General features: G+C 38.9%; 1 protein-coding gene across 14 annotated transcripts in view; it reads left to right on the top strand.

The window, feature by feature from the left end:
- The window catches only part of UBE2W (ubiquitin conjugating enzyme E2 W), a 69,457-nt gene extending 46,370 nt beyond the window's left edge, over positions 1 to 23,087 (top strand). For 4 of the 14 annotated variants that reach the window (XR_011389140.1, XR_011389138.1, XM_070075223.1 and 1 more), the window contains 2 exons: positions 7,423 to 7,498; positions 17,806 to 23,087. Coding sequence is in view for 9 of the 14 variants with exons in the window: in XM_070075223.1 (XP_069931324.1) it covers positions 7,423 to 7,498; positions 17,806 to 17,819 (90 nt within the window). In the remaining 5 variants the exon portion in view is untranslated. Of the gene's footprint in view, positions 1 to 7,422; positions 7,499 to 14,224; positions 14,351 to 16,493; positions 16,578 to 17,805 lie in introns of all 14 variants that reach the window. The other 10 variants (XM_070075222.1, XM_051844570.2, XM_051844565.2 and 7 more) reach the window with 6 other exon arrangements.
- Positions 23,088 to 23,506: the final 419 nt, after the last annotated feature.

The raw sequence follows: 23,506 nt of genomic DNA, 5'->3' as shown, positions 1-23,506 counted from the left end.
TTTGTTTATTTGGAAGGTAGAAAGAGATCTTCCATCCACTGTTTTACACCTCTGATGGCCACAATGGCCAGGGCTGGACCAGGCAAAGCCAAGAACCTGGAATTCCATGTGGGTGGCAGGGTCCCAAGTACTTGGAACATTTTCCTCTGGTTTCCCAGGTGCATTAGCAGGGAACTGAATTAGAAGTGGGGCAGCCAGGACTCAAACTGTGCACTGCAGTATGGGACACCAGTGTCTGAAGTGATGCTTAACCCACTGTGGCACAACGTGGGTCTCTAGTTTTTTTATAATTTATTTATTTGAAAGGCAGAGTTACAAAGAGAGAGGAAAAAGAAAAAGATATCTTCCATTTGCTGGTTCACTCCCGAAGGGCCCACAATGGCTGGGGCTGGGCCAGGCTGAAGTCAGGAGCTTCTTCCAGGTCTCCCACAAGGGTGGTAGAAGCCTAAGCATGTGGGCCATCTTCTGCTGCTTTCCCAGGCGCATTAGCAGGGAGCTGGATTGAAAGTGGAGCAGCCGGGACTCCAACTAATGTCCATGTGGGTGTTGGCGTTGCAGGCAGTGGCTTAGTCCACTGTGGCCACAGCACTGGCGCCAAGTCCCTGCATTTTAAATCCTCTTCTTAGGGCAGGCATTTGATGCAGCAGTGAAGACTCCACTTGGGATGCCACATCCCATATTGGAGTCCTAGGTTTGAGTCCCACTTCTTCTTAGCATGCACTCAAGTACTTGGGTCCCTGCCATTTCTCTGGAAAACTGCTTGAGTTCCTGGCTCTGGCTTCTGATTCTGGCTTCAGCCTAGCCCAGCCTTTGCTGTTACAGATATTTGGAAAGAAAACCAGCACTTAGAATATCTTATGCATTTGCTTTCGCGCTCTCAAATAAAATGAAGTAAATAACAAATTTTAAAAATAAAAATAAATAAAACCCTTTTTCCCATGAAGTTTTAGCTTTGTATTCTGTTTAAAGGAGAAAACAAATTTGCCTTAGAAAGGAACCTATGTTGTGTTTGTGTGTTTAGCAGGCCTTCTTTTTCCTTTGTTCTCCAAGTTGCACTGCCATTTTTTATTAAATTTGTGTTTAGAGAACTTTTAAGATAGTGATTCATTTTTATTATTGCTTTTTTAAAGATTTATTTATATGAAAGGCAGAGTGACAGAGGGAGAGACAGATCTTTCATCTACTGATTCACTCCCCTAAATGCCTATAACAGCCAGGGTGGGGCCAGGCAGAAGTCAGGATCTGGGAACTCCAGCTAGGTCTCCTATGTGGGTGTCAAGGATGCAAGTACTTCAGCTATCATCTGCTGCCTCTCAGATGTGTTAGCAGGAAGCTGGATCAGAAGTGGAGGCAGGACTCAATTTGCCAGGCATTTTGATAATAGGATTTGTGCATTCCAAGCATTGGCTTAACCTGTTGCAGCATAACGCATGCCTTGTAGTTCTCTTTTTTTTTTTGGACAGGCAGAGTTAGACAGACACAGAGAGAAAGGTCTTCCTTCTGTTGGTTCACCCCCCAAATGGCTGCTATGCCCGGTGCGCTGCGCTGATCCAAAGCCAGGAGGCAGGTGCCTCTCCTGGTCTCCTACGCGGGTGCAGGGCCCAAGCACTTGGGCCACCCTCCACTGCCTTCCCGGGCCGCAGCAGAGAGGTGGACTGGAAGAGGAACAACCGGGACAGAATCCGGTGCGCCGGGGACGGGACTAGAATCCCGGGTGCCAGTGCTGCAGGCGGAGGATTAGCCAAGTGAGCTGCAGCTCCGGCCTTGTAGTTCATTTTTAAATGATAGGTTATTTAGAATCTGAAACATTTAGACTCTATTTCAACAAGTGAGTGTCTTGGAAAAAAGCAAACAAAACAGTTCTTGTTCAAATAATCATGGAAAATAATGGATTACATTATATTTCTTCAAATTATAAGATTAAGAGCCCTTCATATGCAATTTTATGTACCATAAAATAAAGAAAAAAATAGAAAATTGCACTATTATTTAAAAGACATATCCCTAGTCAGGAATATTAAAATTTGCAGAAAAAAATGTACCTGTGTATTGTTAACATCACTTTTTAACTTTCATTTCCTCTTTATTGTTGGTGTTTTTCATGCTACATTTTCAGGCTGTAATTGAGCTCTTATTAATCCCAAAGACTTTAGAAGCAAGTCTTCCTCATTTATTCCTTCCATATTTTCTTTTCTCACTCACCCCAACACACTCATTTTAAACTTTTATATGTACTACAGTACTACAGAGCAGTTTGCTCATAGTTTGCCTGTGCCTTATGATTATTAGCTTTTGTTTATATTTAAATATAGTAATTTACTATTAAAAACTGGAGAATCGCTATGCTCTTTCTATTTGTGAGGGTACTTCGAAAAAATTGTGGAGGGAAGGCAGCAAATGATGGATGCCCCAAGTACTTGCCTCACCCTCACCCCCGATACCCCTGTAGTAGAGCTACATGGAGTTCCTGGCTCTTTTTTTCCCTTCAGATTTATTTTTTATTTATTTGAAAGGCAGAGTGAGAAACAGAGATCTTCCATCCATTGGTTCACTCTCCAAATGGCTGCAACAACCAAGGTTGGGCTAGGCGGAAGCCAGGAAGCTGGAACTCCATCTGGGTCTCCCATGTGAGTGGCAGGGGCCCAAGTACTTGGACATCATCTGCTGATTTCCCAAGACCATTAGCAGGGAGCTTTATAGGAATCAGAGCAGCCAGGACTTGAACCGGCATTCTGAAATGGGATGCCAACATTGCAGCTGTGGCTTAACTCATTACACCACAGTGTCAGCCCCCAGTCCTGACTTTTGCAGCCATTTGGGCAGTGAACCGTCCCTCTCCCTCCTCTCTCCCCCTCCCTCCCTCTTTCTTCACTCTCCCTCCCTTTCTCTCTTTCTCTCCTTTCCTCTTTCTCTCTTCTCTCCCTCTCTTCTCTCTGGAAGACTGAGCTCCTCTCCTCTTCTCCCCTCTCCTCTCCTCCCTTCCTCTCCCCTCTCCTCTTCTCTCCTCCCCTCTTCCCTCTCCTCTCCTCTCCCTCCCCTCCCCCTCCCCTCCCTTCTTCTCCCCTCTCCTCCTCTCCCCTCCCCCCTTCCCCTACCTTCCCCCTCCCTCCCTTTTTCTCCCCTCCCTCTCTCCTCTCTTCTCCCTCCCCTCCCCTCCCCCTCCTCCCCCTCCTTTCTCTCCCCTCCCTCTCTCCTCTCCGTTTCTTCCCCTCCCCTTCCTATGCCTCCCCTCTTCTCTCCTCTCCTCCCTCCTGTCCTCCTCCCTTATTCTCTCTTCTCTCTCCCTCCCTTTCTCCCTCTCTCCTTTCCTTTCTTCCCTCTGCCTCCTCTCATTCTCCTCTCCTCCTCTCTCCCTCTCTCCTCTCTGGGAGACTGACCTCCTCTCCTCTCTCCTCTCTTCTCTCCCCTCTACTTCCCTCCCCTCTTCTTTCCCTCCCTCCCTCCCTCCCTCCCTTCTCTCTGTTGCTCTGCCTTTCAAATAAATAAATAGTAAAATTAAGTGGTCCTGGATAGTCAATAAAAAGTCTCCAGAAAAATTGAATTAAAAATACTTATTTTTTGCAGAAAAATTTTGAAGTTCACGCATGGTTTTTCCATAATACACATTGAGAATCCATTGTGCCTCCTTCATCCTTCTAACCTTTGCCATTCTCCTCACATTGTATTTGTCTGCTACTAGTGTTTCTTGCATGATTAGTTTTAAGACTTGCCATGCTATATAAAGTATCAATAAATTTTTTTTTAAAGATTTGCTTATTTATTTGAAAGTCAGAGTTACACAGAAAGAGGAGAGGCAGAGAGAGAGAGAGAGAGGTCTTCCATCAGATGGTTCATTCCCCAATTGGCCACAACGGCCGGAGCTGTGCCGATCCGAAGCCAGGAGCCAGGAACTTCTTCCCGGTCTCCCATGTGGGTGCAGGGGCCCAAGGACTTGAACCATCTTCTACTGCTTTCCCAGGCCGTAGCAGAGAGCTGGATCAGAAGTGGGGCAGCCGGGTCTCAAACCAGTGCCCGTATGGGATGCCGGTGCTTCAGGCCATGGTGTTAACCTGCTGCACCACAGCGCTGGCCCCAATAAACTTTTTTTTTTTTTTTAAGACTTTATTTATTTTGGAGGGCAGAGTTACAGAGGGAAAGGGGCGGGGGGGGGAAGGTCTTCCATCCACTGGTTCACTCCCTAAATGGCCACAACAGCCAGGACCGGGCCAGATGGAAGCCAGGAACTTCATCTGGGGCTCCCATGTGGGCACGTGCAGGAGCCCAAGGACTTGAGCCATCTTCTGCTACTTTCCCAAGCACATTAGCAGGGAGCTGGATCTTAACTGGAGCAGCTGGGACTGGAATCGGTGCCCATATGGGAAGCTGGTGTTATAGTCAAAATGTCTGTTAAATATACGATTTAACAAACTTTTATTAGATGTTTGCTGTTTTTACTGTGCTTAGTGCTATGTTATAAAGATGAGAAGGAAATGTGCTTCAGACTGAGGAGATACAGCTCCAAATAAGCTTTCAAAGGTCTTTTAGGTACCCACCTTAAAGCTCTGCTGTTAAAACAGGTCATCTGTGGTAGACTTTGGTCTGTGGGCTGTACTTAAACTCTGAATATACACGTCAGTTTTCACTAAAGGTATTTAGGACTTTGATTCAGTCATTTATTTTGTTCTAGTTCCCTTTTACAAGAAATGGTTCCCTAGGCTGAAGGCTTTCATTTGTTTAAAATTTATTTATTTATTTTAAAAGTCAGAGTTACATAGAGACAGAGACACAGAGAGATCTTCATCTACTGTTGAACTTCCCAGATGGCTGTAATGGCTGAGGTTGAGCCAGGCCAAAGCCAGGAGCCAGGAGCTTCTTCCAGGTCTCCCATGTAGGTGGCAGGGGCCCAGAAAGTTGGGCCATCCTCTGCTGCTTTTACCAGGCACATTAGCAGAGACCTGGGTCAGAAGTAGACCAGCCAGAAAGTGAAGCAGCATACATGTGGGATGCTGGTGTCACAGGCAGTAGCTTTACCCACTACACCACAGTGCCAGCCCTGTGGAAGTCATTTAAATGAAGTCTGTATAAAAAATAATGAAATCTATCAGTAGATTTCAGTAGATTAAATACTGATAATGGGACCAATGGCCTTTTAGTAATCTATCCTTTATTGTCAATGCCCTTATAATATTCTTACACTGCCCAGCCTTCCCAGCCTTGTATTCCGTTCCTGAAACAATTTGATAAAAGATGCCTGTCTAAACACTATGAAACATTTAAGGGCAGGAAAAAAAAATATCCATCTCTTGGTAAAGTTACTTTTTTTTTTTTTTTTTTCAGAACTGTATCTCCCTGATCACTTAACAGATTGGTTATATTCCAGACTTAAGCAAATAGAATGAGTGTTTTTATTCCTTCTTAAATATTTTTTAAAGGCTGTTATAATTCTTGGCTTCTAAACAAAATAGATAAATTCTTGGCTTCTAAACAAAATAGATAAAATGAGTTTGAGATGATTTGCTATAATAATAGAAGTTTATTCCATTGTTCGAACCCTGGTTTAACTTTGCATGACAAACAACAGAGGACCATCTCTTCAAGGTAGTCAGGTATCTAATTACTAAATTTTCAGGAATTTTCTCAGATTATGCCAACAGAATAATCTTAGGATAGTTGTTGAACACCTTATGTGACAATGTTCCTTTTGTTAAATTAAATTACTATTAAATATTAACACAAACGTGAATCAAGTGTGTGAGTTTTAGTTACAGTCAGGTGGATTATTTACCTTCCTGCTATCTAGGTAGTCCTATTAACTTTGCTTTCTGGTTGGACCTTCCTGAAATAATATCTCCATTCCACTTCATTTTTTTTTTTTTTTAAGATTTATTTATTTTGAAAGTCAAAGTTAGGGGGAGACAGAGAGAAAGAGATCTTCCATCCACTGGTTCACTCCCTAGCCAGTGGAGATTGATTATTTGGGTCTCCCATGTGGGTGCAGTTGCCCAAACACTTCAGCCATCTTCTGTTTTCCTATGAACGTTAGCAGGGAGCTGGATAGGAAGTGGAACAGCCAGGAGTTGAACTAATGCGCCTGTGGGATGTCTGCCTTACAGGCAGCAGCTTTTCCCCCTTATGCCACAGTGCTGGTCCCCCATTCCATTTCTTTTGATTAGACTTAGAGGAAAGAATTCTCTTAGTCTCTTGTCTTTAGTAGGTTAGCTGAACAGTTGATGAAATCTGAAAAGATGCCTGTCTAAACACTATGAAACGTTTAAGGGCAGGGAAAAAAAATATCCATCAGAACAGTGCTGAGAGTAGATGAAAAGAAAACTAAAAGATAGGAATATCTATCATATTATCTCAAACCTTCCCTTGGTAGTTTTAATGTGAACTTAATATGTTTCCTAATCTTTGTAGAGTCATTTTTTTTTTTTTTTTAAAGATTTGTTTATTTGAAAGAGTTACACAGAGAGAAGGAGAGGTGGAGAGAGAGAGAGGTCTTTCATCCGTTGGTTCACTCCCCAAATGGCTGTGATGGCCAGAGCTGCACTGATGTGAAGGCAGGAACCAGGAGCTTCTTCCAGGTCTCCCACACGGGTGCAGGGGCCCAGGGCCTTGGGCCGTCTTCTACTGCTTTCCCAGGCAATAGCAGAGAGCTGGATCGGAAGTGGAGCAGCTGGGTCTTGAACCAGTGCCCATATTGGATGCCGGCACTGCAGGTGGCAGCTTTACCCGCTACACCACAGTGCTGGCCCCAAGTCAAATTTCTTGTGTCTGGTCAGTATCCAAGGGTTTTCAGAAAGAACTCTGTTGTATTATCTACTTTCAGTGTTGTTGGAATCATGGCTTCTAACATAATTCCCTTGCAGAGCTGTCTTGTTTCTTGTATTGTTCTAGTCCAGAAAGGCCAAAATATGTTGTCTTTTTTTTCCTCTTATATTTTGTTTAGGAATGGAATCCTTTGATCTTTCCTCAATAATACTTTATTACACTAAAACAGTAAGACTTTGGAGGTGTGGAGATTTTAAGTTGTTCTTAGTTCTTTAGACAAACCTAGTTAAGTAGACTTTTCCATTTTAATTAGCTCACAGAAGTAGTTATTATTCCTACAGAAATTATAAGATACATGAAACTAAAATTCCTTTATCTTAATGCCATCAATTTTGGTTGATAGTCATTCTGTTAGTGATCCCACTGACTGCAGCCTAACCAGGACCATACACATACACCACCATCTCCTTTTAAAAACAATTTATGGGTCAAAAGTATATATTTCTCTGGCTATATTTATAGTTCTTGTTCTTTTAGTCATGCTGTTAGTGTTGACAGTGTTTTTTATGCTTTCTGTAATAATTGTGCATGAGCTTTTCCTCAAGCTATCTCCCCTGCAAGTTTTCTATGTTACAACTTCTTAGCTGTTTAAACTCACTTCTTTTGTTTCAGAGACGACCACCAGATAATTCTTTTTATGTGCGAACATGTAACAAGAATCCAAAGAAAACAAAATGGTGGTATCATGGTAAGCAGATTTAATTTGGGATGGTAATTGTTTTTGCATTTTGACTTGATATGTATCTGTTAGGACTTAGAAAAAAAGAGCAGAAGATATAATTGATCCTGTTTTTATGATATCAGTATGGAAAAAGTTCTTGAAAACATTGTAGGATATTTTATGGATGAACTATATACTACATTTTATTTTTATTTTTATTTATTTGAGAAGTAGAGAGACAGAAACAGATCTGTTATCCACTGGTTCATTACCCAGATGCCCACACCCATAACAGCCAGACTGGACTGGGCTGAAGCCAGGACCTCAATCTAGGTCTCCGTGTAAGTGGCAGTAATTCATTACTTGTACTGTTACTGCTGCCTTCTTTCCACATTAGGAGAGAGCTGGGGATAGGAGTGGGAGCAGCGTATCTAACCCAGTACTGATACAGTTTCTAAATCACTATGCTAGATACCTGCCCTTCAGTCTAGATTTAGTGGGCAAGCAAAATCACATCCATCATACAATACAACTAAAATCTAAAATTACGTTAACATTATGAGACTGTACCACTTTTTTTAAAAAATAAATTATTTACTCAAAAGAGTTAGAAGAGACACAGAAATTGTCCATCTACTGTTTCACTCCCCATATGGCTGCAGCAGCCAGAGTTGAGCCAGGCCAAAGCCAAGAGCTTCGTCCACGTCTCCCACATGGGTAGCAGGGGCCCAAATACTTGGGCCATCCTTCACTGCTTTTCACAGGCCATGAATGGCAGGGAGCTGGATCAGAAATGGAGCAGCTGGGAAACAAATTGCACCCATATGGGATACTGGCATTGCAGGTGGTGGCTTTACTTGCTACATCACAATGCTGGCCCCAGTCTGCTGTTTTTAAATTTTTATTTATTTATTGGAGAGGCAGAGAGAAAGACAAGAGAGATAATGATAGCTTTATAATTCAGAGCTGCTAGCATCTTTTCTGAACTAACCTTACAGCTTCCTCAAAGAAGTATTTGAAATGAAAACAAAACATTTATGTTCCATAATGTTCATTTTAAAGAGGAAATAAAACCACCCTGTGTGATTTTGTATACATAGAAGCATCTGCCTGTGTTTTCCTGTTTGTTTTTGTTAACCCAATACAAATTAGAACGGGAAAAACTGAAGGAATATGACCTTTCTCCTTTTCTATCCAATATGAAACTTTCTGTATCCTCACTTAAACTGAATAAATTATAAACTTAAGAGTTCTCCAGGTATTGAAATAAAAAGTGACCAGAGTCAATGAGGTAGTAATGCCATGCCAGCTGATACATAGTAGAAAGAGTGAAAGAAGAATGGTATTCTTGGGGCCAGTATTGTGGCATAGCTGATAAAGCAGCCACCTGCATCTCCAGCATCTTGTATGGGTGCCAAATCATGTCGAGGCTGTTCCACTTGTGATCCAGCTCACTGCTAATGGTCTGGGTGAATCAGATGAAGATGACTCAAGTACTTGGGCCCCTGCCACCAATGTGGGAGACCGAGATGAAGCTCCTGGCGCAGGCCTGGCTGTTGCAGCTATCTGGGAAGTGAACCGGTAGATGAAAGGTATCTCTCTGTCCCTTTCCATCTCCCTCTCCCCTCCCCCCCTTTCTCTCTAACTCTGACTTTCAAATAAATAAATAAATCTTTTTTAAAAAACAAGAATGCTATTCCTGAGAGACACAAAATATGAAAATTTGTGAAGTTAATGAGATGTATGACCTAGAAGAAGAAAGTAAAAAAACCCTTGAAAAAATGAAAAAATATTGAGATACTTTAATGAGAAACTACTTTTCTTAGGTATATATTATTTACAAATTTGGGGTTTAATGTAATTCAGTAAAAATCCAGTGGAATGATGAGGAAAGGTGCTGGAAAAGTTGGAGGGGGCCTGGGTTGTTGCTCTGCAGGTTAAGCAGGTGTGGGTCCCAGCTACTCATCCAGCTTCCTCTTCTCGTTCACTCTCTGTTACTCTGCCTGTAAAATAAATAAATAAATCTTTTTTAAAAAAGAAAAGTTCAGGGGGCAAGCATTGTGTCACATTAGGTTAAGATGGTGCCTGCGACACCTGATTCCCTGTGGACTCTGGTTCAAGTCCTGGTTGCTCCACTTCTGATCCCCCTCACTGTGGTAATGTACCTGAGAAAGCAATGGAAGATGGCCCAAGTGCTTGGGACCCTGCAACTTGTCTGGGAAACCCAGCTTGGAGCTCTTGGCTTCAGCCCAGCCATTGTGGCTGTTTGGGGAGTGAACCAGCAGATGGAGTGTGTGTGTGTGTGTGTGTGTGTGTGTGTCTTTGTCTAACTCTGCCTTTCAAAAAAAAAAAAATGTTTGAAAAAATATAGATGAGGAGAGCAAAACTTGAACTACAAAGGGTAACAGAGAACAAAGTCTACCAGATGGTAAAACATATTAATGTAAGAGTACATCACTGAAAATAGAATTACTGTTACATAGGCCTTGTTGTATATAATATTTGGGAAATCCGTTGCAAGTCAGTGAGAAGGGGAAAGAAATAGTCATCATCTTAGAAAACTGGTAATTTAAGAAAGAAATTTATATAGTCACTTCATATAAAATGTTTCCTGTGGATTAGGTATTTAAGAAAAAAACAAACATTTTTTTTTAAAACAAACTTTAAAACACTGGACATTCTCTAGAGGGAGATTACTAAATTTAAAAGGAGCCACAAAAAATTTAAGTTATATGAAATTTTTAAATTTTTTTGAAAGCTTTTTTTTTTTTTTTTTTTTTTTTGACAGGCAGAGTTAGAGACAGAGAGAAAGGTCTTTCTTTTTCCATTGGTTCACCCCCCCCCCCCCAAATGGTTGCCACGGCCGGCACGCTGCGCCAGTTCCAAGACAGGAGCCAGGTGCTTCCTCCTGGTCTCCCATGTGGGTGCAGGGCCCAAGCACTTGGGCCATCCTCCACTGCCTTCCCGGGCCACAGCAGAGAGCTGGACTGGAAGAGGAGCGACCAGGAGAAAGCATTATCATTATAAAGTAGTTTTGAGATTTATTTCATTTGAAAGGCAGAGTTATAGAGAGAGAGATCTTCCATCCACTGATTAACTTCCCCACATGGCCACAATGACTGGGGCTTAGCCAGGCTGAAGCCAGGAGCCAAGAATTCCATCCAGCTCTCCAATGGATGGCAGTGGCAGAAGTACTTAGACCATCTTCTGCTGCTTTCCCAGATACATTAGCAGGGAACTGGATCAGAAACAGAGAAGCTGAGACTCAGACTAGCGTTCATAAGGGATGCCGGCATCTCAGGCAATGGTTTTACCTGCTGTACCACAACACCGCCCCCATATGAAGTTTTAAATACTTTGAAAAATATGTGTACCTTATTAAAATTAAGACTTATTTCAAAGTTATCTAAGAGTAAATAACAACATAGGCAAAAAGTGCAGCTCATTAAAATTGCAAATTTAAGATTTTTGGAACTGTGAATAATTGAATTGGTAGGGTTTTATAAAATGAATGCAATATTGAAAGATAGTAAAGAGTAGAATACAGCTTTTATATCTGCTGGTGTTACATAGAAAATTTAGTGTAATCCTTTTTGTTTTTGTTTTTTTAAATTGATTTATTTATTCTAAAGACAGAGTTATAGAGGGAGTAGGGAGAGATCCTCCATCTGCTGGTTCTTTCCCCAGATGGCCACTAAGACCAGAGCTGGGCCAAGCCAAAGCCAGGAGTCTGCAACTCCTTCTGGGTCTCTGGCCCAAGCTCTTTGGCCATCATCTGCTGATTTTCCAGGCACATTAGCAGGAAGCTGGATCAGAAGCAGAGCAGCTGGTTGCTCATATGGGATGGTGAGGAAATATTTTAGCAGTATTTAAGAAGCTGAAATTTCAAGATCAAATCCTTTGTCTCAGTAAACTGAGAATCCATTCTAAGAAAATAATTATTTTTTTTAAGATATTGGAATCTTTTTTCTCCCTCACCAGCCATGTATTGTGTTGTGATTTTAAATGGCTGAGTCTTAGAATTCCCCAGGAAAACAACACTACTAATGACTGTGGCATCCTATGAAGAACTTCGTCTTTGGTAATAGCATTAAGAGCTCCTGGTTTCACAGGAAACTAATACGAGAAACATTTTATTCATGAAGTGGTCAGTGGAGCACTATTTGTAATGTACACTCTATTCCACCATCTATTGCCTTTGCACATGCTGTTTTCATGGAATAAATCCTTCTGCACATATACACACACATACATTCACTCCATACCTGCCCCTCCCCCACACCTCTCTTGGGAGCTTCTTCATCAAAGTCTTGTCGAGTACTACTTTTTTGAGGAACCTGAAAAACGTTATTACTGTGCCCAAAATAGGGTTTTTAAGATATCCCCTCATATGGCTAGTCATTTAAGAGCTACTGTTTCAAGTATTCTTAGAAAAACAGGTTTCCAAATAGACTCATTAATAATCTAGCTTAAAGAATTCCTTGTAGGCACTGAGGATCCCCTAAAATATTTAATATGACCCTAATGCAATTAAATGGCTCTCTACTTCAATTTGCATTGAATACATACATTTATATTTATATTTACTTATATATTTGAATTTGAGAGGTGGAGGGAAACAGAGAAAGAGATCTTCCATCCTCTGATCCACTCCCCGAATGTCTGTTGGAGCTGGAGCTGATCCTGTCTGAAGCTGGGAACCAGGCCAGACTGAAGCCCAGTGGCAGGGACTGAAATACTTGAGCTCTCCCAGCTGCCTTCTGTTTTGCAGTAGTGGGAAGCTGGAGTCAGGAGGCTGAGCTAGGCTAAAACACCCACCCCCAGAGATCTTTTGAAAATGTCAAAATTGCTAACAAAGTAGTCATTCTGTTTCAGATCCATTCTCACTAGTAATAGAAACATTCCTCTTTTGTGTTTTTTTCCACAAATGTTTTTAAATCATCTCTTTTTTAAAACAAAACTTTGTAAGACATTGTCTTAGAGTGATGGATTTTTTTAAATCTTCCCATAGTTGAAGGTAACAATTCTTTTTTTTTTTTTTTTTTTTAAGATTTATTTATTTGAAAGCCAGAGTTACAGAGAAAGAGACAGAGAGAAAATCTTCCATCCACTGGCTCACTCTCCAAATGGAGTGACCCAATAGCCAGGGCTGGGCTAGGCTGAAGCCAGGAGCCAGGAGCTCCTTCTGAGTCTCCCACAAAGGTACAGGGTCCCAAGTACTTAGGCTATCTTCCGCTGCTTTCCTAGTCTCATTAGCAGGAAGCTGGATCAGAAGTGGTACAGCTGGGACCCAAAACAGCATCCATATGAGATGCTGGCATCAAAGATGGTGGCTTTTACTTCCTACGCCACAGCACTGACCTAGTAGATGTTTTGTTTTGTTTTGTTTGTTTTAGAGTTTTATTTATTAATTTGAAAGAGAGAGGAGGAAAGAGGAAGATCTTCCATCCACTGGCTACCTCCCCAAGTGACTTTAATGGCCAATGCTGGACCAGGCCAAAATCAGGAGCCTGGAGCTCTATCTGTGTCTCCCATATGGGTAGCAGAGGCCCATATACTTGGGCCATCCTCTGCTGCTTTCCCAGGCCATTAACAGAGAGCTGGATCCAAAGTAGAACAGCTGGGTCTCAAACTGGTGCCCATATGGGAGGCTGGTATTGCAGGTGGTAGCTTTACCTACCATGCCACAATGTCAGCCCCAGTTTTTTGTTTTTTTTTTTTTTGTTTTTTTTTTTTTTGTTAAATCAGAGAGGGAGAGAAAAACATCTTGAAAATCTGCTGGCGCTGATTCACTCTGCAGATGGTCCCAGTGGCCAGCACTGGGCTAGACTGAAGCCAAGAGCTTCATCTGGGTCTCTCATGTGGGTGGCAGGTGCCCAAATACTTGAGCCATCTTCCAGTGCTCTTCCCAGGCCATTAGCAAGGGGCTGGATTGGAAATGGAGCAGCTAGGACTTGAACTGGCATCCATATGGGATGCTGGTGTTTGCCCAGCTATGCCATAATGCTGACCCTGAGTAATTTATTTTTAAAATGCATGTTTTTTGAAAGTACAACTCTCTTACCCCACTGTTAGAGGGTATTCATAATTTTTCTTTCCTAACTCCCCAGTAGGAAAATTTGAAAAAGATAATCAGTTTTCAAGACCCTGTAATTCTGGCTTGTACAGTTGAAAGGATTTATGAAAAGCCCTTTATCATTTTGAATAACAAATGGGGGAAGGTCACATAGTGAGACCAGAAATAAGAACTAATTATTTAAAATAAAGTATAATTCATAGTAGAAATGGCTTTTTATACAGTTAGACTTTTTAGCTATTATGGAGAAATCTCTACTATTACAGATGGGGCAGCTTTTGTGGTATAGCTGGTAAAGCCACTGCCTGCAATGCCAGCATCCCATATGGGTGCTGGTTCGTGTCCTGGCTGCTCCACTTCTGATCCAGCTTCCTGCTAATGGCCTGGAAAAGCAATGGAAGATGGCCCTAGTACTTGGGTACCTGCTACCCATGTGGGAGACCCAGAAAGGGTTCCTGGCTTCCACCTGGCCCAGCCCTGACCATTGTGGCCATCTGCGGAGTGACCCAGTGGATGGGAGATAGCTCGCTTGCTCTCTTTCTTTTTCTTTCACCACTCCCTCCCTCCCTCCCTCCCTCTCTCTCTCTCTCTCTCTCTCTGACTTTCAAATAAATAAATAAATAAATCTTTTTTAAAGTAATTCTTTATTTTTTTTATTTTTTTTTATTTTTTGACAGGCAGAGTGGACAGTGAAAGAGAGACAGACAGAAAGGTCTTCCTTTGCCGTTGGTTCACCCTTCAATGGCCGCCGCGGCCGGCGTGCTGCGGCCGGCGCACCGCACTGATCCGGTGACAGGAGCCAGGTACTTCTCCTGGTCTCCCATGGGGTGCAGGGCCCAAGTACTTGGGCCATCCTCCACTGCACTCCCTGGCCACAGCAGAGAGCTGGCCTGGAAGAGGGGCAACCGGGACAGAATCTGGCACCCTGACTGGGACTAGAAGCCGGTGTGCCGGCGCCGCAAGGTGGAGGATTAGCCTAGTGAGCCACGGCGCCGGCAATAAATAAATCTTTAAAAAATAAATAAATGATTTGGAGAGAGTGAATCTCCAAGTAAGCCCAGAAGTACCAAAAAAATAGTGGAGCATTTCAAGCTAACATCTTACCTAAATTAGTCTGGAGTTTGTTCAGGAATTCATTTTCCCAATAAACAAATTTAAATATTCCCCCCCCCCCCATACAAGTAGTCATTTTTAGAAAGCCACTGAAATTTAATTCATCCTAATCATGAATTTCTTAGTCCAACCTCCAGTCCTAGGTACAGATAAATTTTTTTATTTATATATAATTCTGTTTAAAATATCCTTGGTTCAGTGACTTACTGTGAGAAATTCTTATCTTCTGATATACTCTCTGCTCTCCTTTTTTTAAAATTTATTTCAGAGGCAGAGAAACAGAGACAGACAGGAAAAAAAGAGAGAGATCCCATGTGCTGACACCCATACCTCAAATGCCTGTAGGATCTAGGGGACTAAAATACAATGTAGGTCTTCCAGTGTGGGTGGCAGTAAGCAAACATCAGGATCTCAGAATCCAGTCTTGATACTCCAGTGTGGGATGTGGGCATCCTAACTGGAGTCTTAATCAGTAGGCCAAATGCCCACCCCTCTGTTCCTTTTTGAACCCAAAATGCATGAATCATTCACTTCATCCATTCTCTCTTTAAGGGAAAACTTAGTTCCATAAGTGAATTTCATGGTCAGTCTACAGGGGCTATGAAACAGAATTTTTTTGAACTTTCCCTTCAATTTTAAACAAATCATTTTCACTTTGTAGCATATACTGTCTTCTCCTTCATACATGATCAGAATAGCTTTCACAAGTATATGAATAATAAATTATCTTGGCATTATAGGTGAACTTGAACAGTCTTATCAAAAAGGTAATTGGATGTTCTCTTGTATAATATTAACTCATCAACTATTTTTGTTAGAACTTTCCAGATGTTGGCTTATCTTTTTTCTACTTACCTATTTTTGTCACAGAAGATCTTTGTTGTGCATGTTCACCTTATATAAAACGAGGATACCAAGAAATATTGTTCTTTCTTAACAATTCTCAAAGGTTTGATACAGAGACCAGCTTTCACGTGATTTGCAAAGCTAAACAAAAAGATTAGACATTGAACAAAGGCTGACTTAGAACTGGATAAACTCAGTAGAACATGTAGCAGTTTGGTTTCTAGAAACCAAGTGGAATTTTATGTCTCAGGTATCAAGTTCCACAGTCCTCTGAGTGATACAATCAGAATACTTGGGTCAGTGTATTTGTCGGGTGTAAGCAGAAATGTGAGGGAGGTTTTGGTGTAGATTAGTGTTATTGTTATATGTATTTTCCAAGGGGCTTCCTGGATACACAGTGTATTCATAAAAAGCAAAAGATCTGAAATTTCACTTCATCTCTTTTTTTTTTTTTTTTTTTTTTTTTTGACAGGCAGAGTGGACAGTGAGAGAGAGAGAGACAGAGAGAAGAGAGAAAGGTCTTCCTTTTGCCGTTGGTTCACCCTCCAATGGCCGCCGCGGCCGGCGCACCGCGCTGATCCGATGGCAGGAGCCAGGTGCTTCTCCTGGTCTCCCATGGGGTGCAGGGCCCAAGCACCTGGGCCATCCTCCGCTGCACTCCCTGGCCACAGCAGAGAGCTGGCCTGGAAGAGGGGCAACCGGGACAGAATCCGGTGCCCTGACCGGGACTAGAACCCGGTGTGCCGGCGCCGCAAGGCGGAGGATTAGCCTAGTGAGCCGCGGCGCCGGCTTCACTTCATCTCTTATTACAAGAGAACTCTGCCAGCACACCAAAGCTAAGCTGCCAGATACCTGTGTTGAATTATTGAAAACAAATTTTCTTCAGCTTAAATTTGTGATCTTTCACATTATTTATTTACGTTCTCTTAAGAATTCAGTCACTGCTATCCTATTGTTTCTGTTTCATACCTTATATTGTTTTTGTAGATGTTTTCTTTAGCACATTCAAGTGTAAAAAAGTCACCCCATTCGTGTTCAGAGATCTTTGGATATAAAAAATTGTATTGATATGTGAGTAAACATTCCGTATTGTAAATTTGTTAGCAATGTTTTTTAGAACTATTTTAATAGTTTCTATACACTAAGGAATTAACATTGGGGTTGGCCCTGTAGCATAGAAGGTTAAGCCTCCATCTGCAGTGCCAATATCCCATATAGGCACTGGTTCAAGTCCCAGCTGCTCCACTTCTGCTTCTGATCCAGCTTCCTGCTAATGTGCCTTGAAAAGCAGCAGAGGACCGCTCAAGTGCTTGGGCCCCAGCACCCATGTGGGAGACTGGAGGAAGTTCTTGACTCCTGGCTTTGGCCCGGCCCAGCCCCAGCAGTTGCGGCCATTTGGGGAGTGAACCAGTGGATTGAAGATATTCTCGCTCGCTCGCTCTAACTCTACCTTTTAAATACATTTTAAAATTAATTAATTGATTAATTAAGGTCATACTTGCATTGGAATGGAAATACCTTGTGTGCCAGTTGAGGCAACAGTCCATTGCTTTGAAAAATCGATTAAGTTCAGAGAATACAGTTAAAAAAATTAAGGAACCTAAGCAAAATAGGTATATGAAATAGACAGTTCATCCTAACATAACAGATGGGCTGAGGGATTTGCCTTTGATTCAGAGCTAGAATCTCCCTTGTAAAATAGACCTGCCTCCAGTTCATTTCAGAAATTAATGAATGATGAAGTTTGACATAATAGGTAAAATACAGTGTTATCCTTTTAGGCTAGAGATTTGAGTATGATTAGTCTTAGTAAAAATTTAGGACCCAAGTGTTATAAAATGCTCTTATTATAGAGAAGTGATGTTGTAAGGAACTTCTTCATATTCCTAAGTTTGTTCTGTAGTCATAAAAAAATTCCAAGTTCCATGGTAATTTAAGATTCAGATACTTTCTTATGAAATTTAGGAGATATAAGCTCCCAGTGTTTTCTTAAAAATATTCTTATTTAAAGCATTATGATGAAATTAGGTATAATATTTAATTTATTATTTCAAATAGAACAAATAAACTACATCACTTTAAGGTTTGTATGAACTACTAATTTCCTTAAAGAGTAAAACTTGATTAGTTTATTCCTGTATAATAGCAGTTTGGAGTTTTTATTTCCAGGGATTGAGAGAGGCAATTATGTAAACCATATTCTTTTTGCTAGTGAAAATATTTCTACATTAGATTAATTTGTAGATTTTATTTATGCATGCTTAACTTTTTAATTCTCTTTTTTCTCCTTTTCTTAAAGATGATACTTGTTGATGATGCCACTGTTATCATCCTCCTAGCAGAAGATAGTCCTACTGAGAAAATGAGCACTTTGATCATTCAGTCTTTGAACTTTAACCTTTGACTGGAAGTGACCTATAGGCAATGAAGACTACTTCCTTTTACTGCATTTTTACTCGTGTGCATTCTGGGCGCATGTTGATCGCTGGTTCAGTCCAGGCAACTGACATGCTTTTATTAGTCATACAGTATCAATGCAGGTGTCAGGAAATGTCAAATATAATTCCATTTTTTATTTTTATTTTTTTAAGCTTTTGGAATAGTTCCAGGTCCTCATGTATTGTGCAATAACAATGACTTCCCTGGTGGTTTGAAGACGTTCATTGCCGGCAATGGACGTTGTAATAGGAAAAGTTTTCATTAGCTTCTGCCACTCGATGATTAATGCATGATAGGGCCTATGAAATGAACTTAGCGGTTATAGTGGGATTATAAATAAAGTGAGGGATCCAACATTACTTTGAAAGGCACCCCAACTGTTTATATTTGGATTCTATGCACTGTGATCCTAAGGTTAACAGCATGAATTAACATGCGTCTTCAAAGGACTGTAATGAAAGATCATTGCGTATTTATTTAATTGTTTATATCTGCTGTCAAATTGTTTTGACATGGAAGGTTTTCAAGTAACATTGGCAGAGAGGTACAATATGTTATCCCTATGGTGAAAATAAATTCATTTGTTGTATATAATTCCTCAATCTCTGAAGTAAAGGTGTGAGTAATATAGGGTATGAATGGTTTAATCAAGGCTTTATTTTGGAAGTAAGAGAAATGGCAGTGATGATTAAATTGCTGCAGTCCATAATTTGGGCTTGTTATTTGTACATTAAAGGTTTTTTTCCAAGTAGATTACACTCTGTTACTTCCTACTAGCCATCAGCATGAGCCCTACTGCCTAAACACTATTTCATTTATTTATGTTTGGAAAATCCATAAACATTTTTGTTTGCAATCTTGTTTCTTTTGTTATGTTTTAAGTTGTTTGAATGTTATAATACTTTAATTGAAAAACTTTTGTCAAGCTTTTTCTTGTAAATTTTCTTTACTTGTAAGTATCATCTTGTCTTCAATCCTGTATCCTAAAATAAGAAATACATTTTTGACAGAGGCTTAATGTTTTAACAAAAAGTGTGGACATTTTTATTTTAATTTTAGGCAAAAGTACACTATAAAATGGTGTGTTTGCTTATTTGTCTCCACAACCATACAGCTTTTTCCTGAAGGGATTTAGTTTGTTTTCTTGTTGAAAAGACTGTGCTTATAGCTAGATGAAATTTTTCTATAGAAAAAAAAGTTTGTTGAAAGGTCCAATTCTCAGTACCATGTAAGTTAATGATGCTACAACTAGGTTCTCTTTTTAAAAAGTGATTAATGTATTTTATAAATTACCTTTTCACATATGCAAAATCTGTTTCTACTACAATGTTATTTTTACTAATGCCTTATTGTTGCACTCTTTTTGAAATATCCTGCATTGAATATGTGGATCAATTTGGGCTTAACAGTAAAAGCCAATTGGCTGAACAGTTTGAAATATGTACCCCAGTAAAACCATCCAATCAATAATTGGTAAATAATATTTTAAAAATTGTTTTTAATCTCTGTATAGATGACATTTTGTAGCTTTGTACATGTTGTTAATTAAGGGCATATAATTTTACACTCTAAAAGTATAATTGCTGAACTCAGGGGTGGGTAGACTTCAAAATTATGTCTGCTGTAGAAATAACTTGAAAAAAAATTAAAACCATGGCCAGCCACCAAATTGTGGACACTGTTAGTTAATATTATCAGTTAGCAACTACCACTTTTTAAAAATTAGAAACATTTTTGTTCAATTTTGACTAGATATACATAAGTTCTCATAGTGATCTCAATCAATTGTATTAGTTGGCTGTTTAACCAAGATAGAAAATCTTGGAATTATTCTTAGTTTTTAGTTTTTAACTGCTTTTAATATGAAAATTGCAGCTATAAATTATATAGTTTCATATTTTAGAAAACTGGTCTAAACTACTGAGTGAACTTCATCTTTTTCCAGTTGGTTAGCGAGAAATCTCTCTCCACATTGCTGGTCCTCCTCACTAAAATCCTCTTACAAGGAAGTGACCTGTGACATTCATTCACCAAAGGAATTAATATACCAGGTCTACAATTAGCAATGCTATTAACTATAGATTAATAGGTCATATACAGCCTGAATTTGAGTTTTTTATAACAGTATTTTAACATACCTCTCTCTCTACATATAGATAACTATAAAATGAAGTAATGCAGAGGAAAACCAAATAATTTCAGTACATTTAATGTTTTAAAGAGAAGAAAATAAGATGAAATATCCTAACAGGAGTATCAACCATTCACAGTTCATAATCAGGTTAACATTCCTCCTTTGAAAAATAAGTCATTGAACACTGCTTTACACTTAGATTTGATTAATTTTATATTAAAATTATTAGAAGTCATCACATTATTAGAAGTCATCATTTATCTGACTCATTGCTCTGCAGAGGGCAGTAAATGGCTTTGTAATAATAAGCAGAATGTTTCTCTGTAATGTGTTGTTGAAAGACAACCAGAATACAAAGAAAATGTACATAGGAATATGCTACTTCCTCCTTCCCTGCTTTTCCTCCATGGGCACTAGGCCTACAGAGTTATGTTTTCATATCGAAAATAGGTATTCTCTTCTTATTTATTTATTTATTTATTTTAGGCCATTCTGCTGGTTTGCCAAATTCTGTTACAACAGTGATACATTCAGTTTCTTATTTATGCATGCTTAGTTCATGAACTTGGTGCCCTTTCAGAATTTTTCTTTTTTTGTCAAGTAGGGATTAATGCCATAGGTTTTAAAGAGAAAGATTGTTTTCAGTTTTTTAAGGAAAATTTTTAAAAATATATTTTATGGCCATTCTCAATCTTAAGGAGTTAATAATATTCACTTTTACTGGATTTACTTGTAATATGTAATTCTTCCTTTTAGCCCGCAGGGAAATAAAACATTTTTAATTCCCCAGAAGAAAGTGCTACAAATAGCTTTTATATAGTCAACAACACAATTGGAGAAAGATCTGAATCCTTGTTGTTTTGATTGGGTATATAAATATTTGGTATAAAGTAACTAGAGTAGTTTATTACACTCACCCTTCTGAAATTTTAAATATATGCAAATATATATCATTAGATTCCTGTGGTGGGTAATTCTTCAGATTCTAAAACAGTTATCTAGTGGCCGTTAATTGTCCCCAGATTGCATCGAAGATGAATTGACAAATAATGGAAATGAGTAGTGATAATGAAAATGGTGTGTAACTACATATTGTTTCTAGTAATCAAGTCTTATTTTTTAAAAAGTCTATTGTTTCTGAGAATTGAGATATTTAAAACTTGTTAAAACTTCTTCCTAAAAATAGAAGAGAAGAGGAGGTACTATGTGTTCAAAATTTTTTTAAATAAAGAATTCAGTGTCACTAGTTCTAAGCCTTTATGGTTACTGCTGCTTATATTTCTCAGATTCACTTTTATTCATTTTTTGTGCATACTTTAGCTTGAATGGCTATGGTTTATATTTATATATAATTGTGTTTGTAAGTTGGCTTTTAGAAAGAATGAAGGCTTAATTAACCATATATTACTTTTTGTTATCAAAATAGGTAGTGCACTATTTGGTATGTCAGTGCCTTTACTGCCTTTGCATGTTTGTGGCCTGTGGAAAAGGCGTCTTTTAGTCTGCAGCAACTAGTCCCAATCCTTTTCTGATTTGTTCAGTCACTGTGCTCTTTCTCCTTCCTTCCTATCTCTTCCCACAGATCTCTGAATGTGGATCAGTCTTCAGCGTTTTCCTTTTCTGACTTCTAAGTTGTGCTTTTTTTTTTTAAGTTGAGGAATCCAGAGAAGGAAGATTATTAAAATTACATCAGAAAGTTTTAAAAAACTAAAAAAGACTGTCCTACAAATAAAATACATTGAATTCCTGATATTCCCCTCATCAGTAGATTGTTAATTTTGTGAATAATTGACTCCTTCATTAATGAGCTGTTAGTTGTAATTTACTTCTAAAAAACTAATAAGAGAAATGTATTGACTTTTGAGTGGGAACTCTCCCAAAGCCTGATTATTGCTCAAATGAATTAAATTTTTTTTCCATTTAAAATTTTTAAGTCATTTTGAGTTGTGGAATTATTTTTCTTAAATTACTTGTAAAGAGTCTTGCTTTCTCAACATACATTTTGCATTAGTTTAAGCGTAGGATTATATACATTATCATCATTACAAACATGTGGGCTCTTAAATGTGTACTTCAAGCCCAGCCCTATCCTGAAAATTGAAAGTGTGGTTTTGACTGTGATACCCTGGGTAAGATGTTAATTGTAATTTTAATTCTCAAATGTTAGCACTGAGACTTGTATTTGGTAATGAGTTATCAGAATGCTATGACTTTTTTTTATATTGAAAAATGTTTTGTTGATAAAATAGGATCTGAAACTATTTTGAATGTATGGAAAGAACTCCTGAATAGAAGCTGTTGCAAGAACTCTGGTTTTACATGTTGAGTGAAAGAGTTCACTGGAAAACAGGATCCAGTTCTTGCTCTGTTTCTTGGCACATCCCCTATCTGATTTTCACAAAAGATTAATCCCATAATAATTCTAAACTGTTTTCTCAAAGTCAAAATCATGTTTTCAAAACATACTAGGCTTTGAGTTAATTGTGACATAACTTGTCAGATTTCAGGGCATATGGAAAAATTGAATAGACTTGCGTCTTCTAAAAGCTTGAAATAGGACTGTTAAGGAACTCAGTAGATTTTGTCAGGTATGAAAATGTGTCTTTTCGTAGTTAACCACAAATTGCTTATGTAAATTAAAATTGTCAGGTTTGAGGTAAAAAAATTATTTTAATGAATTGTTAGGTTAATTATATGGTAGCCAAGGATTAAGTACATGTTCAGGTCAAAATGAATTTTTCATTTCAGTTGGTACCATTTTTTTCTCTTACAATTCAGAAATAAAGATTGTGCTTGAGAATTTGAAATAGGGTGAATGTATGTATTTTATAAATTCAAGTTGCAAAATATGTAAAGCTATTACTTTTTAAATAGAATATAAATGTTAAGACAGACAAATCTGTTATATTTTTAAATACATGTAACAAACTTTTGTTAGTTGAATATAGATTACTTTGTGTGCTTTATGGAATTCAGTAACTTTTAATAATAAAGCAGTTGTCATTTGATTTTTTTCTGTAGACTTGAATACTAAATGGAATGGATACTAGACTTTGTAGTTTATAGTAATGTAAAATTATTTGCATAGTAGTTCCTCTTTATGAAAGATTTGTGATCCTTTAAGGATTATGGAAACATAACATGTCCATTTCCAAAATGAGTACAACAGAATGAAGCCTACAGCTGCTAATTTACAGATCCTGTCTACTTAATAGAATACCTGCTTTGTTTTAGTGGATCTTGATGCTCTAAGTCCTGAACATTTTCAATGAAAATGGTAATCAACATTTCAGAACTTCAAGTTGTTAATGAATGAGATCATTCTGTAAAATCTTCTGGTTGCTTTTCTGACAATACAAACAGATCAACTAATTTATTTCAGTGAATGACTTCTGAAGCTTCAAGAAAAGACAAGGAAATAAGCAGA

The sequence above is a fragment of the Oryctolagus cuniculus genome, chromosome 6, assembly GCF_964237555.1.
Source record: "Oryctolagus cuniculus chromosome 6, mOryCun1.1, whole genome shotgun sequence".
Taxonomy (NCBI): domain Eukaryota; kingdom Metazoa; phylum Chordata; class Mammalia; order Lagomorpha; family Leporidae; genus Oryctolagus; species Oryctolagus cuniculus.
The sequence above is the reverse complement of the archived record's forward strand: the minus strand, read 5'-3'. Positions and strand labels throughout refer to the sequence as shown.